General features: G+C 38.0%; 2 protein-coding genes across 2 annotated transcripts; one reads left to right on the top strand and one right to left on the bottom strand.

Annotated features, from left to right (window-relative positions):
• Positions 1-7,975: 7,975 nt before the first annotated feature.
• Positions 7,976-11,273, top strand: LOC120009908. The gene is made up of 5 exons (XM_038860638.1): positions 7,976-8,162; positions 8,428-8,638; positions 10,366-10,570; positions 10,655-10,836; positions 10,931-11,273. The coding sequence occupies exons 2-5, from the start codon at positions 8,443-8,445 to the stop codon at positions 11,056-11,058; spliced, it is 711 nt and encodes a 236-aa protein (XP_038716566.1). The 5' UTR covers positions 7,976-8,162; positions 8,428-8,442; the 3' UTR covers positions 11,059-11,273.
• Positions 11,274-14,213: 2,940 nt separating this feature from the next.
• LOC120008739 lies at positions 14,214-19,120 on the bottom strand. Its single transcript, XM_038859116.1, has 9 exons — positions 18,845-19,120; positions 17,486-17,618; positions 17,113-17,386; positions 16,473-16,734; positions 16,265-16,394; positions 15,940-16,070; positions 14,632-14,646; positions 14,449-14,534; positions 14,214-14,259 (listed from the first exon to the last, which is right to left on the bottom strand). Exons 1-9 carry the CDS (start codon positions 19,118-19,120, stop codon positions 14,214-14,216), a joined length of 1,353 nt encoding a protein of 450 aa, XP_038715044.1.
• Positions 19,121-19,988: the final 868 nt, after the last annotated feature.

Here is a 19,988-nt window from a genome sequence, read left to right as displayed (position 1 = left end):
TCAAGCCCATATGATTAATTGATTGGCTATGGTTATTTCATTTTGTATGGTTAATTGTTTGTTTCTTTTATATGTTAGAGATGTTGATTTATTTTGTTGTAGTAAATTATTTGTCATCTCATACATTTACACTCACTATAACCTACCACCCAAGCTCTACCTTTAACATTAGAGACGGTTGACCACTATTCTCGTGAGATTCCGTCTCCGCATGGATAGCGGAAGACATCCTCACCGGATCGACTTCCCTTAAAAGTTGAGGGAGGAGCTTTTGTCCCAATAGTTGGGATTTTAAAAGTAACTTGATCTGGGACCTCGTGGAGTAGTTAGATAAACTTATCCATGCACTTTGTAAAGCCCTAGATCCATGTCCGAAACCTCCAGAAATTTAGGTTACCCCATGTAATGGCATATTCTATTTTTGTGTGATTTATTTATTTCTTTCTTTGGTATTTGATGCTAATGTTTTGCTTTACACATTTTTAATTGTAATTTCCATTACTGATTTCTTTTCCCATGGCATTCACATAGGCACAGTCATTGCAATTTGATATTGTCAAGACATCTTTCAATTGAAATAGGATGGCGTCAAGAGTGTCCATATATGAAAAGGTGGATATCTATGACGTAAGAGATGAGTTGAGCAGAATGCAATCCAAGCCCCAATGCAACTAAACCCTAGAAAATGTCTAGAAAAATAAGGAAATTAAAAGATTTTGGAAATAAAACCTTAAAAAGAGAAAAGGTGGCACCTTTTTAGGGTTTTACAAAAAAGAATGAAAATACAAAAAGGGTTAGTTTCTTAGGGTTTCTAAAGAGAGAAGAAATAGGGTTTGGGGGGCTTTTTGGTAAAGAGAGAAAAATAGGGTTTTAGTCTTATAATATAAAAGGGAGAGAGAAGGAGCCGGAGGACAACAACAAAAAGAGAGAAGAAAAAAGGAGATTGAGAGAAAAATAGTAGAAGGTTTTGAGGCAACACAGCCATACACCGGAAAAAAGAGAGAGTTTCGTGTGATTGAAAGTAGGAGAAAAAGAAGAGGAAAGGAGAAAGGTTGTTCACTCTTAGCACCTCATCTTCCCGGTCCTATTTCTTTCATATCTGGTCTCGAAACTATTTTTTTTGATACCTGGGTTTAGATTTCTGGATGCTCACTATGCTGATTTTTCTCTCATATCTGGTTTTTGAAACTAGTTTTTGATAACTGACTTTGATATTTCTGCATGCTTACTATGCTGATAGCTTGTTTACTTTCATATCTGGTTTTGAAACTAGTTTTTGATACCTGGCTTCGATGTCTCTACTGGATCATCGTGTTATTATTTGGTTCTGGTACCCAGTTTTGTTCACTGTGATAATATCTGGGTTTTGAGTTTTGTATACATGTGTTTGTATATGCATACATGTTGGGTCTTATTTTTGTATATATGTGTTTATATATGTATATATACCGGTTTATGTGTGTTTGTATATTTGGATTTGTTTGAGTGTACATATATACAGTGTATATACCGTGGGTTTGTGCGTGTATATTTTATATGTGTATACGTGTGTATGTGTACATGGTATGGTTGTGTATATTGTATATATGTTTATATCTGTATGTGAATCTTTAAATATGGATTTGGTTTGATATTATATTTGAATACCTACTTGACCCATCTTTGTATTTGGTTTGCGATGTGGACCGCGCTTGGCTCCATTTGGGTCGAGTTGGACTCTATTTGGACCGGAATCAAGTAGAGCTTGAGTAATTTTAGGATTTTGTTTGAGTTACTCTTTATTATTTATTTTTTTTACGTATGTATATTTGACCCTTATGTTGGGTATCTCATTCACATTGACATTTATAACTTGGACATTAATTATTTGGATTTATTGTGAATGCATGAGTTTAAAATTGAATGTAGGTCATTTCAATTAAGAAAATCATAAGTTGATTCCTTTTATTTGGATCATGGGCCGTATTTGATTTCATTTATGAATTTGTCATAAGTTGACAATAATAGGTTAACTTGATAGATGACACTTTTCTAAATGATCATTTATACCATAAGTTGGTATTTAAAATTAAACCTACCAAAGTTGGTAGCGTATTTTCATTTAAACCTACCGAAAGTTGGTAGTGTATTTTCATTAAACTTACCAAAAGTTGGTAGTGTTTTTCCAAAACTATCATAAGTTGATAGTAATATTCCAAACATTCACATTGACATTTATAACTTGGACATTAATTATTTGGATTTATTGTGAATGCATGAGTTTAAAATTGAATGTAGGTCATTTCAATTAAGAAAATCATAAGTTGATTCCTTTTATTTTGATCATGGGCCGTATTTGATTTCATTTATGAATTTGTCATAAGTTGACAATAATAGGTTAACTTGATAGACACTTTTCTAAATGATCATTTATACCATAAGTTGGTATTTAAAATTAAACCTACCAAAGTTGGTAGCGTATTTTCATTTAAACCTACCAAAAGTTGGTAGTGTATTTTCATTAAACTTATCAAAAGTTGGTAGTGTTTTTCCAAAACTATCATAAGTTGATAGTAATAGTCCAAACTTTTTCCAAAAAAAAAAACTATCATAAGTTGATAGCGTTATTCCAAACCTTTTTCCAAAACTATCATAAGTTGATAGTATTTTTCATACAAACTTTTTCTCAAAACAATTATGTCTTGCAAAGAGCAAGTTTCCATGAGATAGCCATTAAATTAATTAGGGTAACCGTTTTCAAACGGGAGTTGTGGGATGCCTAACACCTTCTCCACACTCAATCGATCTACGTATCCCTTTTCTCTGGTTCGTAGGTCTTTGCGGTGTCCAATTGCACCCTATACCAATTGGTGGCGACTCTAAACGTTTTTCATCCTCCATCGCTGGTCCGCGTCGTGACTCCGATTGCGACACTAGGATAACATTGTTGGATGTTCTTCCTTGCACTACCAAGAACTCTGTGTCTAACGTCTTTGGCCCCACGCAAACCCTTGCTCGAATCCTTTCTAAGGGGTAAACTTGATTGCCATTAAATCCAACTAACCATACGATCTCTAGAATGGGATCAACCTGGCTCAACCCCAACTTCTCAAATATCGGATAGTACATGATGTTCATCACACTTCCTTGGTCAATGAGAACCCACTTAACATCATAACCACAAACCCTCATGGTGATCTTGAGGGCACTATTATGGGCGCGTTCCATTTCGGATAGATCCTTGTCCGAGAAGGTGAAGTCAACTCCAGACCATCTCAATTTCTTCGCCTCTTGGTCCTCGATTGTCCTCACCCAGGTGGCCGCACTATTGATAGGGGCCATTTGCCCCTGACTCTCTAACGAGATCACTTTGATTGTCACCTTTGGAGCATCATCTACTTGACCAGTAGTCACCATGGCATTATCCTGATTTTTAGCATTATCGGCACTTCTATTCTTTAGATACTTTGCTAGCTTCCCTTTCTCGCCAGCTCTTTTAATGTTGACATAAGTTGTTGTACTCTCCAATCCTATGGCCCACATCTCTATGGAAGGCGCAGTACCTATTCCCGTTCCTCCGATCTGGGTGCCCAAACATTTTTAGAGGACTAACTAGGAGTGTTTCCTCCCTAATTTCATACAATAGTTTGTGGATTGGCATGTTGAACAATTGACCGAATCTCCTCCCTGTCCTGCTACATTAGGCTCTGCCTGAGACGTTTATGTTATCATGCCTAGTTCGGCCACTTTGAGACCCTCTGTCCTCCTTCCGTGGTGAAGCCGTTCTCTTACCCTTTGGGAATTCCACCTTGGCGTACCTTCACATCCTGTCTTGAAGGGTAGATATGTTGCTCGATTGATATAAAGTTAGCGAATCTTTTAGCTTACATCCGTCCGGTAGCCTAATCTTTAAGGACATGGCAGCTGTCAGCTCATCACAACCTTCCACCTCGGCACACATCTCCAAATATCTATATAGATAATTAGAGACCTCCTATCCACTATTCAGTTTCATGGTGAGCAAATAGTTGAGAGTTTTTGACTCTCAGCAACCGGTGATGAAACGGTTGATGAATTGCTTTGTCATTTCACGTCATGGGATAATCGAGTTTCGAGGAAGCTGGTGGAACCATCACGAGGCCATTGGCCCCAAGTATGATAGGAAGACTTTGCATAAGATTGGCTTATCTCCTTCCCATAGGATATCTTGCGCATGAATTGGTCCAAATAGGTCATAGATTTGGCCATTAAACTGCTCAAATGTCAGCATAACTAGCCTCTTTGGTATGTTCATTTTCTTGATCCCACGAGTGAAGTGGGAGGTCGTCATCTCATCATGAGCATTCGTTACTCTTTGTTAGGCACCATAGATGAGATCGGCCTTCAAGTCGTTAGCATGATAAGAGTATCGATCCAACCCACACTCTTCTTCTCGGTGCAAATTTCTTTCATGCTCCCTCTTGGTGTATGAATGTTTGCCTGGTGAGTTTCTCCGCTCAAAAATGAGATCCACCTCTTCTATTTGACACCCGCTTCGTGGGGAGGGCTTTTGAGGGGTGTTTTCCCTTCCGCTTGACTTCAATGAGCATTTTGTGCAAGGACTCGAGATACTCCGTTGTGCGTCAAATCTCCACTTCCACTTGTTCTTCTGTTGGTATTACCCTTTTGCTGCCACATTAATTGCTAAGGGATTTGCATCTATGCCAACGGCCGGATGGCCATTTCCCCCATCTTCATCGTGGTTGTTTCGTTGTTGGGGATTGCTTCCAACCCAACTTCATATCTCACGGTGTTCATATCAAAATTCCAACTTGCTTTTTTTTGTGGAAACAGATCGCTCCCACTATAATCGCTAAAATGTAGTGAACAAAAATCGATCATTACGCTGACCGAATACTCCTTGGCCTTGCTGGGATGTCGATTGTTTGCTCCTCTGTGATCTGGCTGCCTTCACCCTAAAAACAAAGGTGGTCAGTGAATCGATGGCCATTTTGGTGATCGAGGGCACTCTGACGCTCAAGTCAGTCTTCAAGATAATCACCAGCCTATATAATCACAAAATAGAGCTTAAACTTTACCTTGAGGTCTTGCCATTCTTTATATAGTGGAGGAGTTTCATACTTACACAACTCATTTGAATATTTGAAGAAAGTCCCCAAATCAATTTCTAAATTTAGTGGTAGGCGAATCCCCAAAATAATGGATTTGTGGTTAATGAAAAAATAAACCAATTGGAGTGACCAATTAGATTTTTTCACGTGTTAGTCTTGAGATATTCCCCACAACCTCACAAGGCCTTTTTGGGTCTAGATCTGATGAGTCTGGGAGTGGTTAGGTGGGTGAGATCAATGGAGACATGTTGGAGGAAGAAGTGTTTTGCTTATTCGAATGTAATGCGACACTTGTCGTGTATTCAGTGGAGCATACGCCCCATGTCGTGGTGCACATCAACTATGAATATTTTCACGATTGATTGGGTTATTCTATTTAGGGTGGAAGATGTGTACCACGTTATCATCTGATGTGGTGTGCATGTTCCATCCAACATGCGACACGTGCCATCAAAATTTCAATTTACAAAGGTTTGAAATTTAGATGCTAAATACGTGGATTCAAATTTCAATTTAAGAGGAGGTTCATTTCCATTCTTTACAAAACACACGCTCCTTTTCCTTCTCTAGTCCAGCTCTATTCTCTCAATCTACCTTGTCATTCTTTCGGGTCAAAGCCATAACTGACTTCTCCACTGGCCGGCCATATATTGCTGCTTCTGAATCATTCAACACCAGATGGAGAGAGAGAGACGAAGGCTGAGAGAAGTGACTGCGACAGTAGAGGAAGAGACGGAGGGTTGGTTGGATATTATTTTGGAATGTCGTTGATATTCTTTGTTCTGTGATTTAGGCCACCTATTAACTCGTTTTTTTTATTAATTTAGGGTTGATGATCTTGAATCTAGATTTTTATCAAATACCTTCGACTAATTTTATTTTATTTTCTCTTTGTCAATTTTCAATAAAAACAAAATTGGGAAATAAATGAAAATAATATAAAAGCTAAGGAAAAGAGAGAAACGAAAAATTGATACTCCACGAATTTCAAGTCATTTTCCCGAAAGGCAAACCTCGAGGCAACAACTGATCGATAATTTTTATCACAAGAAATACTTACAATTCAATACTGACGGGTTTAACCTACTCGCAAGTGTACGTGCCGAAAGACAGTAAATGTTGAATGGGATCGAATCCACGAAGACTGTATTAATTACCAACTAGCTACTAACAATAGTATAAAATAAATCACGAATACTTCAAATATCAACTAACAATAAAATTGAAATAAATATCAATGGATGAAAACTAGCTTGGGTTTGGCCTGTCAACTACCTCCACCTGTGCACACAGATTAATACGCAATCACATAATTTAAAACTTTAACAATGTTAATTGAAAGGCTTTGGTCTAGCTACAGTCAATTAGATTTCTCTAAACAACGATCCTGACTTTGGTCCAGTTGCAAGATCTTTTCTTATCAAAGGAGTCTTGGTTGGTATATCCTATGAGTTTCCTAAGACAAGCATAGGCACCAGGAAATATACTTGCACAATCTAGGATACTGGTCTATTACCCAATCAATTATGTCCTATGTTCCCAAAACTTGGATCTTACGCAAGTTTTTGTTACTTCGTCAAACACCGGATCATGGTCAACCGAATATGTTCAACTAACAATTCCTAGAATTATGATGTTGATCAAGCATGCATAACAATAGGAAATAAGCAATCAATCCAGAGAACAAAGAATTAAACTTAATCTAAATGTCAATCAAATCTGTGCACAAGGTTTTTGGTAGAAGAACTTATCAAACCCTAGCTAGAAAAGAGTTTAGTTACACATAATCTTAATAAAAACCATAAAAATACTCATTAACAATATTCGAATCAATGGAGGACTTGAGATTTTTCAATGGAGATGAATTGCCCAAGCTTTTATGCTCCTCTTCTCCTTCTTGCCGTCACTCTCTCTGTCCAAATTTGGTCTTTGTTCCTCAGTTGCGGCAGTGCGTATTTTTCTTCAGCAGATAAGCCTATTTATGTATACTTTAAACCCTAAGATGGCCAAGCTGTATTTGCCATGTCAGTAACTTAAATGTGCAGGACTTATTCCCGCGTTCCGTGGCCACAATAGGTTGCAAAACAAGTTACAAATTATGTCTAGTGACAGCTCTATTCTCCAGCATACCTGTTCATAAAACACCAATATGGGCAGTATTTTGCACTAATCAACATAGAAAAATAGCAACTTTAAGCCCAAAAAAATATGTGTATTTTACACCTAAAATCAACCTTGTATTCTCTAACCGCGCATAGTCCATTTGGTACAGATGTCAGACTCAGTGCAAAATCCTATCAAATCTTTTGGGGCACACCTGCAAATTCATCATCAACATCCACAAAACTCTAGTTTCCAAAAGCCGAAATTGTGAGATCTCCTGTCCAGAGTAAAAGATAACCAACACATTGATATTCTAATTGAGCTGATTATTTGAAAAAATTGTTATCCAAATCAACTGAGCTGGTAGCGGTAATCGAACATCACCTCAAGGTTGTAAAACCTGACCCGATAAAGATTCTTCGTCCAAATCACCAATCCAATCGCCAATCCCACGGGTATGATATCATGACCAAGGTTTTGAAAACCGGATCGGACCGGCCGGTCGAACCGGTCTGACCGGTGACCGGGCCTTAGTCCGGTCCGGTTTGCTTCATGAAAACCGGGCATTTTTAGAACCGGCGTTTTTATAGAGAACCGGCCGGTTCCGGTTTGAACCGTATGACCCGGTCGGTTCACATGAACCGGCCGGTTCTCTTATCAGCATAAATGACGTCGTTTTACTGCTTAAGAGACTGCTTCTAAGCTTCAAAAAGACGTCGTTTTTAGTTTTCTTTTGATGAAAACCCTAGCGACAAACTCATTCACTCACAAAGTCGACTCAAATTCTCAATCTCTCTCCATCACCAGCAGGTCCACCGTTGACGTCCACCTCCTTGGTTCCACACCGGAGCACCACCAGCAACCAGTCGAGCACCGCCGCACCAGCAGTCAGGCCAGCGAGCACAGCACCAGCAGCCAAACACGGGATTTGTTTAATCGTTTGCGGTCTGTCTATACTCTATACCAGAGGTATGTTAGGAAAACTCTGATTTGATTTCCTATAAATGTCCAGGTTAACTTTGAATGGCCTATGAGTCTATGACTATCTCGATAATTATCAAAAGTTAAATGCTGCACAAGATTTTAATAAACTCAAATTGTTAGTATTAGGAATACATATGAGGAAACCATGCAAGCATTAGATGGATGTGTAGAGGAAACCATGCAAATATTTGCTTCTCAATCTGTAATTAATTACTTATATTTATATGTTTTATCATTTGACACTTGACAGTAATTGAAGCAAATAATGTCATCATCGGAGCACAACTCTACCGCCGCTTCTACTCCTGCAGATGTGCCCACTTCTGCTCCTGCAGCTGCGCCTGCGTCTTCTCCTGCAGTTGCGCCCATGTCTTCTCCTACTTCTGTTGGTTCTGTAGGAGGAGCACGTCAGAAAACAGATTCGGCTTGGAAACATGTCAATTTTGAAATTGATGGCAAAGGTACCAAAATTTATACTTGCTTGTATTGTTTAAAGCAATTCAAAGGTGGGGGCATTCATAGGTTGAAACAACACCTTGCTTGGAAAAAAGGTCAAGTTACTAGATGCTCAAAAGTTCCTTATGAAGTTAGACATCAAATGGAAGAAAGTTTGAAATCTCATATTGAGAAAAAATTGGAAGACGAGGAGAGGTATGAAAGGGAACATCCATATGGAGATTCCAACACACCTATTGATGGTTCCCAAGAGATAAATCCTCCTACTAAAAAGCGAGTCATCTCAATTAATGAACGTGGAAAGGGAAAGATAGCTAATTCTTTTGCTCCAAGGACTACTCCAGGAGCTCAAATCTCCATAAGGAGTGCTTTATCTACCAAAGAGGCTGTGCGTAGGGCAGATATGGCTTGGGCTAGATGGATGTATGATGCATGCATACCATTTAATGCATTGAACTCTATTTATTATCAATCTGCTTTAGATGCTTCAATTGCTATTGGTCCTGGATATAAAGGTCCTAGTTATCATGCTATGCGTGTTACTTTGTTGAGAGATATGAAAAGGGAAGTGCAATTTTTTGTTGATTCTTTGAAAGACACTTGGAAAGATACAGGGTGCACGATAATGGGTGATGGGTGGACTGATGCTATAGGACATCGTACATTGATTAATTTTCTTGTTTATTGTCCGAAAGGAACAATTTTTCTAAAAACTGTTGATGCTTCTGATGTTGTTAAAGATGCCAAAGCTCTGTTTTTGTTATTTGATGAAGTTGTTGAATGGGTTGGGCATACAAATATTGTTCATATGGTTACAGACAATGGATCCAATTATGTTGCAGCTGGGAAGATGATTAGTGATAAATATACCAATATTGAGTGGTCTCCTTGTGCATGCCATTGTTTAAATTTGATTTTGAAAGATTTTGATAAAATGGCGTTTGTGAGTCAACTTGCATCTCGTGCATCGAAGATAACTGTGTTTATATACAATCATATATATTTGTTATCTTGGTTGAGGAAAAGAGTGGGTTGGAAAGAGATTATTCGTCCAGCTGCGACTCGCTTTGCTACTACCTTTATAGCATTGGATAGTCTCCATGAGCATCTGCATGATCTACAAGCATTAGTGACTAGCAAGGATTTTGTTGATTCTAGATATGCAAAAGATAAGAAAGCAAAAGTTGTTGTTACCACCATTCTTGATAATAAGTTTTGGAATGATGTTTTTGTTGTGGTGCAAATTGTTAATCCTATTATACGCTTGTTGCGTATTGCTGATTCTGATGAAAGGCCTGCTATTGGGTATATCTATGATGGGATTAATAGAGCAGAAATATGCATTCAGAAGATGTTTAGGATGAAAACAAGATTGCATAAGCCTTATACAGATATTATCAGGGAACGTTGGGATCGTCAGTTGAGAAAAAATGTTCATGCTGCTGCTTACTGGTTGAATCCAGCTTTCCAATATGATAGTGACAACTTTTGTAGTAATCCTGAGGTTATGCGAGGTCTTCTTGATGTTATAGAGAACAATTTTCCAGAGAATATGCAGTCAAAAGTTGTAGATGAAACGAGATTGTTTCGTGATCGTTTAGAGAGTTTCGGGCGAGCACTTGCTTACACTACATGTAAGAGTACACAACCAGGTACTATTAAACAATATAAATATTGTGGTTTGTAACTACTTAATTATCATTTCTCTCATATTTTCTCTTATGTGTTTTAGATGAATGGTGGAGGACTTTTGGTCATAGTGCTCCAAACCTGCAAAAGCTTGCTATTCGAATTCTTGGACAAACTTCTTCATCTTCGGGGTGTGAGCGAAATTGGAGTGTCTTTGAACGCATACACAACAAAAGAAGGAATAGGCTGGAGCATCAAAGACTTAATGATCTTGTATATGTGCAATATAATTTGCGTCTAAAAAACAGGTAATACTTCAAAGTTGCAATTTTGAAAAACTCATGCTTATATTTTATTTTTAATTTATTGCTTTAATGAATACATGTTTGTAGGGACAAATATAAAAAAAGGTCTTATGATCCTGTTGATTATGAATGCATTGATAAGACTGAATTTTGGATTGTTGAGGATGAGGAGGATAATACTTTTATGGACTATGATGATTTAGAGAGAATGCTTTATGACAATATAGAAGATCTAACAATTGATACAAGCGACCAACATTTACGACGTGGTATGAGCATTAAACATCAAAATTATATTTTTACTTCATTATTTATTAGTTATTACATTTATGAGAGCGTGATTTGTTACTATAATTTTTTTAGATGACAATGTCATTGTTGATCGTGAGGAAAATGAGGACATTGACTTTACATCGTTTGATGTTGGTGAAAACGAGCAACTCAATATTGGCGATACAAGTGACAATGATGATGCTAGGGCTACAACTTGATTTGGATATGATGTTGGTCACTAGATTGTGAATTGTTGTACTACTTTTGGTTGTGGAATTGCACTACTTCGTTTTTGGATTGTACTACTTTTTTGAACTTGAACTTGTTTTTGGATTTATACTATTGTGGTGAACTTGAACTTGAACTTGATTTGTAGTTTTGTACTACTTAAGATCTTATTATTTGTTATGTTAAGAGTTAAGACTTAAGACTAGAGGACTTATGAATGATTGTAAATTTTTCAATTAATGCATGTTATTGATGTATGTTCATATTATTTTGAGTGTTATTAAATGTATAATTTGTTTAACTAATATTATTTATATTAAATAAATATATATTTAATGAATATTACAATTGAACCGGTTTGAACCCGGTTCAAACCCCGGTTGGACCATTGAACCTTGAACCGAACAATTTTCCGGTTCGATGACCGGTCCGGTTTTAAAAACCTTGATCATGACACAAATAAAGTTAGAGTGGGGCAATTAGCCCCTCTCAAAGTAGCTAAATCCACCACTGATTTTATACATTAGATTTCCTTCATAAGTTGGAATTGTTGCTTGAGAGCAGAGATAGAAAGAGAGATGGATCATAGAGTTTTTATTCCATATAGAGAGATGGTGAGACTTGATCGGAGAGAGATTTAAGAAATGTTTTAAATTCTGTATCAGAATCATATCGATCAAGTAACTGTATGCGATATAATCAGCCGATCGGCGGTAAGATGAAATAAATATATATAATGCAGAAGTTATGGGTAATAAAAATTATGTTACTTTGGTCGTTAAGACTATTTTTATTTTTATTTTTTTCAATGGTATTTCAAAAAAAAGGCATAGAATTTTCTACTCGAATCCTCAAATTCAATTCTTATTAACAATACTTTTAATATATTTTTTAAACCATACAACAAACATATCGGAAATACAAAGAATTTACAACCATAACTCTTATAAACAAAACTTTAGGTTCTTGTGAAAGTCATTACAGAATCGACGTGAGTACTCCTTTTGGAAAATTTGGGCATCAGTTAAATTTTTATTTTTATTTATCTAAAATAAAAAGTTAATTAAAATTTATTTTCGTATGAAAATTAATATAAAATAAGTTCAATACTAGTTCAACTCAGTTTTTCCACAAGGATTCACTGGTCCAACAATTGTCCAGTTTGAGCTTAATTGAACCATGGACCATCCGGTACTCGGTTAAATTGATTGAACCGACCAATTCAATCCAACTTCTAAAACACTGGATTTAAAGAGTTAGAGAGGGAGAGAGTTTGAAATTAGAGAGAGAGTGAGATCTGAAGTTTTTGGCTTGAGATTGTGAAAACTTATAGCTGCCTGGACTCTATGGAGGACAAGGGATTGTCAAAGTCATCCGAAGAAAATTTTATAGAAGGAATCGTAGGAGACAAAAGTGCCTTTAGCTTGCCCGAACTTTCCTCCTCGTCTTTAAACAGCTTGGGTAGAGACTCGAAATCAAAGATCAGGGGAATCAACCAAGTGGTCTAGACAAAGGTTCTCCTCAAAATCTAAAGAAATCTGTACAAAAAAGAAACTCTTCTTCCAGTCATGGATAAAAGAGTCATACTTAGGGCATTGGATACCATGTTTAAATTTAAAGTAATACATCCCTGGTGCCCGAAGTAGATTGGAAAAGTCAAGCATGTGTTGTAAGACCGAGGATGAAAAATTGAGGTGGTGTTTGGCACACAAAGTCAACATAGTGTAAAGAAAAGTATATGAGTTGGGGGTAAGAGCAGTTGGACAAAAGCTGAACCTACGGAAAAAACTAGTTTATTATTGGAGAAAAAAGGATCCGAGCTCCAACTCTAACGGGGCATTTGGTTGGTGTTTTAAAGGGATGAGGGTGAGATTAATATATTCTCTTGTTTGGTTAAGTTTTGGAGGATGGAATACTCATTCCACCATCTATTCTCCCTTGTAGAGAATTGCCAAACTCACCAAAATGATGAGAATGACTATCCTCCACAATGGAGAATGAGCTCTGATGGGTAAAAGACTTTTTTACATTTGTTATAACTATTATTTTATTTTCTATAAAGAAAAATAAGGGTAATATAGAAATTATACTATTAATATTCTAACACTTATGCTCACTCTTTATTTTATACCAAACATGACTATGCTCACCCCATACTCACCTCGCACTCACCTTGCACTCATCTCCTCCTTATCATCTCATGCTCATCTGACACAATTATGAACCAAATGCGCTGTAAGAGCTTCAAGACAAATAGCAAATTGGCCAACTATGAGGGTGGAAAGGACATTCCCACTTCTCAAGAGCTATACAGGACCACTTAATGTTAAAACGATGCCTTCCCACAATAAATACGTCCTCAGTCAAACCCGTGAGCATGTCGATTTGCTCATAATCTCGGTCAGAAGGGTCATCCCCAATTTGAGAATTAGGAGGAGGAAGATCATCCTTGATGATTTCTAAGAAGACTGCTTGAAGGCTCCATGACCATCATTTCTTAAATCTCGCCAGGCGAGGAGAGTTTCCTAGAGAGGAGGAACCTAAAGATGAGGAACCAGAAAATGAAGAGGACAAACCCAAAAGTATATAAAAGAAAGACATGAACGCACCTGAAGTTTTGAAGAGATGCTTGAAAAAGAAATGCTCAGAAGAAAAGGGAATGCTCGGTCAGGAATTTAATATTCTCGCAAGGAGAGAAGAATGTGTAAAGAAGTGAAAGTGACAACACCCTATTTATAGGGAGTGACCAAATGCCACCAACTGTCATATCTGAGGTGACTCTTCGCATTCTCATATCCTATCCTTTGATATGAGCAGCAGAAGAGATATCCTCATGTTAAATAGAGGTAATGATTACACTTCAAGTCTTAGCCAATCAGATGACCATGACCAAATGTGTGGAGACATATGATAATATCAAAATGAGCTCCACTCAGAACGTGCCACGTATCCTATAACGCTCCGACCCGGAATGCGTTACTTTTGGTATCATCTTAATCAATCTACTAATTAATTCAATCATTAAATCATCAAAAATTTTGACAACACCTCTCCTATTACGGAGAATGCCAACTTGGAGTCAATGCGCAACAAATATCACAATTACATCTTCAAACCTAATCCGGACCTCAGGCCATCTTACAATTCATAGCACAAATGCATTCTCAAATCTAATCAGTGCCTCAAACCATCTAACAAATCATATCATTAATAAATTCTCAAATCTAGACAGGGCCTCAGGCCACCTAACAATCACATATAAATTCTCCACACACAATAACATATATAATCAAACAACCAATGCAAAGAGCAATCATGCATGCAAAATCAATCATCAGGACACGAAGTCCACAAACCCAGTTCGGGAGTCCCGATCACACGGAGCACCCTCCCAACCATCCATCCAACCATCAAATTGAGGTGTCACACAACATGTCTCAACCAATGAAACAAGTACGACAAAATGCTAATAACATAGTTAAATTTTAGAACCATCTAGTCCTATTACTCTCCAGGGGCCTATCCATGTCATGCATGCTTCTCTTGATTCGCAACCCTGATACCGAGACTAGACTCACCTGCGAGAAGGGGATAAGGAAAAGAAAATGGTGAGCGAAAGACCCAGTAGGGAATAATAAAGAGTGAGTGAATAATATAAGGCTGAAATATTAAAGAAAGTCACAAATGCAAGAATATGATAGCTAACATCATGTCCACCAAAACACAAGTAGATAACCACACCATACGAGATCCTAACTTGGCCCACCGGCATCCCTATACATATTGAGACCCTGAACAGCCCACCGACATTCCACATTTCACATCAATCAAACCTAGGAGATATACGGGTCCATACCCGACATCTACCATGCAACTACAATGTATGTCCAACATGGCTATGCAATAGGGTATACATACAACCTACATATATATATATATATATATATATATATTACTACATGGTGCATGTTCAAGAATAATTCATGCTCAATGGAAGATTGAACAAGTAGGGTATACAATATAACTCAAGTCATACAACGAAGAAATCACAAAGTGGGGTTGCTCTCCCTTAGGTGCAATTAAGGCGAGAACGAAATCATAATGAACAATGACAAAAGATAAATGTTCTTAGTAGGAGGACATATTCAAGAAAATAGCAAAGGGGTGAAATTTCCCTTCCTCGCACTCCAAAACTTAGCTATGTAAACCAATACTCAACCTTGAATTCTCCAGCCTCAATCAACATATTATTCGATAAGCCCATCCTCCAATCAATATACAAACAACTTCAATTTCACATACCTAATACAAATTAACCCAATAAATCAAGGAACCATTACCTTCTCTTACCCAAAACTTTCCAAGTTCTTGAACTTCACCTACTCAAGTTTGCTACTCCAACCAACAATAGAATCTAGAAATACAACCATAAATAAGTCTAAATCAACCTATTAAATCACTAATTTCATCTAATTTAAAGATTTTCCCCAAATCTACAAAACCCATAAACCCTAGATTTTCTAATCATCCAATCTCTAGATACTAGCTTTTAGGTTTAAGAAAACTTACCAAGGTTGTAGAGACAAGTAGCAGGAAGGGATTTAAGCTTTTTTTAGGCCTCAAATGATGTAGGAACTCATGGATTTGAGTTGGGTTCAAACCTTGAAAGATTAAAACAAAGAGAGGAATTTAAGAATATGTTAGCTAGAGAGAGAAGTCATGAATCCAACTTGAAAGAGGACAATCTTACCATGGTTGATGATCTTAGATTGATGGAAGGGAGGAAATTTGAGAGAAAATGGGGTTTAGGGTTTGTTTGGGTCAGGTATTTGAAGAGAAATCGCGAAATGGGTGTTTTTAAAATAAGTCACGCGTGCCGATTTTAGGGAGGTGTTCGGACACCCTAGATGGTCGTCCGGACACCTCTGCCTGAAACCATCTCTGTTTCCATTTATTCTATGACTGTCTGGATGGCTTTTTAAAGCTGTCCGGACAGTTACACCTGTTGTCACAAATTTCAGTTTTAAAACCACTAGTAACCCTCAAATCACTCGGTATTAATTTCTAACGATTTTTAAATATATGTATATACTCAACATATGTTGGTCCTACCTAATTTCTAAAAGGAAAAGAAGTTAGAGATATTACATCCTTTCCCCCTTAAAGAAATTTTGTCATCGAAATTTAAAAATGTACCTAGACTTGCGAATAAGTGCGAATATTTCTCCTTCATCTTCGACTCAAGCTCCCTAGTCACCTCTTCCGTGTCGTGATACACCCATAAGACTTTAACCAATGGTATCGCACTTGATCGTGAGACCTTGTCCTTTCGATCCAAAATCCTCATCGATTGAAGAGTGTAGCTTCCATCTTCCTCCACTTCCAATGTGGTCCAATGTAAAACATGTGATGGATCCGACTCATATTTTCGTAGCATAGAAACATGAAACACATTATGAACTTTAGCCAATTTTGGTAGAAGTGCCAAACGATAGGCTATCGATCCAACTAGCTCAAGGATTTCAAAAGGACCCACAAACCACGGTGTCAACTTCCCTTGCTTGCTATACCTTTGAATGCCACGTCGTGGACTAACCTTCAAAAATACTTTGTCATCAAACGCAAATTCCAATGGCCTCCTCCTCTTATCCGCATAGGACTTTTGCCTACTTTGAGTCGTGATCAACCTTTTTCTAATCTTCTCAATTCAGTCTCTCGCCTTATTCATCATTTTGGGTCCCGAAACCGCTTTCTCTCCAAACTCCGCCCAACACAATGGTGACCTACAGGGCCTCCCATAAAGTGCTTCATATGGTGCCATCCCAATGCTATTCTGGTATGAGTTCTTGTACACACACTCTGCCAAACGTAGGTATTTCTCCCAATTATCATCAAAATCTACCACACAAGAGCATAACATATCCTCTAAAATCTGGAAAGTCCTCCCACTCTGCCCATCGCTTTGTGGGTGATACGTCGTGGTGAAATCTAGCCGTGTCCCTAAGTTCTCCTACAAACTGCCCCAAAATCTACCCGTGAATTACGGGTCTCGATCAGACAGAATGGACAGTGCCACTCCGTGGAGTCTCACTATCTCTTGCACGTATAATGTGCTCAATGAATCTAAGGTGTCCGTCTTGTTCACCGGTAGAAAGTGAGCTGATTTGGTCAATCTATCGACTATCACCCAAACGGTATCATTTTGCTTCGGTGTCATCGGCAACGCCATAATAAAGTCCATGGTGATCATCTCCCATTTCCATTGTGCCACCGATAGGGGTTGTAGCAAACCCGCCGGCCTTTGGTGTTCCACCTTCACTTGTTGACATGTCAAGCATCTTGCCACAAATCTAGCTACATCAGCCTTTATGACTCTCCATCAAAAGTTTATTCTCAAGTCTTGGTACATTTTCGTACCTCTTGGATGCATAGCAAACCGAGAATGGTGTGCTTCTTTCAAGATCTCCTTTTGTAGCTCTTTGTCATCGGGTACTATCAATCTCCCTGTGAACCTCACACCTCTATCATCACCCCGAACCCATCCGGAGTCCTCCTCAAATGTATCAAAAATCGGGTCCCCATTTTGTGCATCTATCACCTTTTGAATCAACATCGGTCTAGAAGTCATACTACCCAAATACACCTTTCCCTCTACACCTTGAAACCCCAAACCAAATTGACTTATTGTCTCCACAATTCCCCACTCATGTATAAACAAACTAGCAATTCTATGCTTTCTACTCAATGCATCCGCAACCACATTTACCGTACCTGGTTGATATTGTAAACTAAAGTCGTAGTCCTCTAAATACTCCATCCACCTCCTTTGTCGGAAATTCAACTCTCTTTGGGTGAATAAATACTTAAGACTTTTATGATCCAGAAAGACCTCAAATTTATCTCCATAAAGATAATACCTCCATTGCTTCAAAGCAAATACAATTGTCGCTAACTCCAAATCATGAATCGAATAGTTTTTCTCATGTATTTTCAACAATCTAGAACCATACTCCACTACCCTATCTCTTTGCATCAACACACAACCCAAACCCAATCTGGAAGCATCACAATACACTTGGTATCCTACACTCCTCTCCGGAACCACTAATACCAGTGGAGATGTCAACCTACCCTTCCACTCCTCAAAAACTTTCTCACACTCATCCAACCACACAAACGGTGTACTTTTTAGTGTGAGTTGCATCATAGGTGCGACAACATGTGAAAAGTGTTGGATAAACCTCCTATAATACCCTACTAATCCCAAGAAACTCCCAATCTCGGAAACATTCTTGGTCTCTCCCAATTCAACACGGATTCGACCTTAGAGTTATCTACCGCAATGCCCTTTTGCTTAATCACATGACCTAGGAATTTCATCTCCGTAGTCCAAAACTCACAGTTGCTCAACTTAGCATATAATTGATTCTCCCTCAACGTTTGCAACACTAACCTCAAGTGTTCCTCATGCTCCTTTATCGTCGGAGAATAAATCAAAATATCATCAATGAACACAACCACAAATCTATCCAAAAATGGGCGAAGGACCCTTTGCATCAAATCCATAAACATCGTCGGAGCATTTGTCAACCCAAATGGCATCACTAAAAACTCATAATGCCCATATCGTGTCCTGAATGCCGTCTTTGAAATATCCTCATTTCTAATCCTCAATTGGTGGTACCCCGAACGTAAGTTAATCTTAGAGAAATGCCTAGCACCTCTCAACTGATCAAACAAATCATTTATCCGTGGCAACGAATACTTGTTCTTTACCGTAACATTGTTTAATTGTCGATAGTCTATACACATCCTCAACGAGTCATCTTTCATCTTTACGAACAATACTGGTGCTCCCCATGGGGACACACTTTGTCTAATAAACCCCAAGTCTTGTAACTCTTCCAACTGAGTCATCAACTCCTTTAATTCTGCAGGAGCCATCCGATATGGTGGAATCGAAATTGGTTTAACATTCGGATGCAACTCAATGGTAAATTCAATCTCCCTCTTCGGTTGTAATCCGGATAACTCATTCGGAAATACATTCATCTACTCTTCTACCACACATGTAGGAGTAGTTAAATCCATAGTTTTTAAACCCGGACCGGCCCGCCGGTCGGACCGTGAAACCCGCGAACCGGCGGTCTCTCCGGTTTTTTGTTGGAAAAAGACCGTTTGTGCATCAACCCGAGTCAAACCGCGGGTCAACCCGTGAAACCCGGCAACCCGTGACCTGGCGGGTTAAAAGAAAACCCGCATGTTTTGTAAAATGACTTAAAAACAAAGAATATTTTATTTTTGTTAATGAATTGTGAGGTCAAATATGTAATTTACCTTCAATGGACACAAAACTATTTTATTTTTGTTAATGAATTTGAATTTTGTGTTTGGTTTATGAATTGTTCATTTGATTTGCTTATTGCTATAAAATTTAGTAAATTTTTGCAGAAAAATTATGGTTGAATTGTACAGGTATGCTCCTCTAACTTGCTATATAGTATATAGTTATACAGTATATAACTATTAAATTATAATTTTTTATTATTTTATTATTTATTAAAAACCCGCAGTTCAACCTCCATCGTAACGGTTGAACCTCGAAACCCTTGACCCTTCAACCTTAACGGTTCGACACGCGGGTCGGGTTTAAAAACTATGGTTAAATCACCCCTAGGTGCTGATGTAATCAAACTTGTGATCCTACAATTTTGATATGAAGGGTTGTCCATGAAGTGAGGGAGACCCCTTTCGATCTGTGTAACTATATCTCCTCTCCTTCCGGTACATTAAGAGTGACCTTCCTCTCCCAAAAGTTCATCAACGCATGATGCTTTGTTAACCAATCCACCCCAAGGATTACATCAAAATCCTTGAAGTCTAAGACATACAAATTAGCCTTCAGGGCTATACTATCAAA

Source organism: Tripterygium wilfordii, chromosome 11 (genome assembly GCF_013401445.1).
Source record: "Tripterygium wilfordii isolate XIE 37 chromosome 11, ASM1340144v1, whole genome shotgun sequence".
NCBI classification, from domain to species: Eukaryota; Viridiplantae; Streptophyta; class Magnoliopsida; order Celastrales; family Celastraceae; genus Tripterygium; species Tripterygium wilfordii.
The sequence above is the reverse complement of the archived record's forward strand: the minus strand, read 5'-3'. Positions and strand labels throughout refer to the sequence as shown.

Coding starts and splice junctions, on each gene's coding strand:
- LOC120009908 (XM_038860638.1), top strand. CDS start 8,443: ATGTCATCATCGGAGCACAACTCTACCGCCGCTTCTACTCCTGCAGAT. Junction 10,571..10,654: donor AATTTGCGTCTAAAAAACAG/GTAATACTTCAA, acceptor ACATGTTTGTAG/GGACAAATATAAAAAAAGGT. Junction 10,837..10,930: donor CGACCAACATTTACGACGTG/GTATGAGCATTA, acceptor TAATTTTTTTAG/ATGACAATGTCATTGTTGAT.
- LOC120008739 (XM_038859116.1), bottom strand. CDS start 19,120: ATGAATGTATTTCCGAATGAGTTATCCGGATTACAACCGAAGAGGGAG. Junction 16,735..17,112: donor ATTCTGTCTGATCGAGACCC/GTAATTCACGGG, acceptor GACTCAAAGTAG/GCAAAAGTCCTATGCGGATA. Junction 16,395..16,472: donor ATGAGTCGGATCCATCACAT/GTTTTACATTGG, acceptor TTGGATCGAAAG/GACAAGGTCTCACGATCAAG.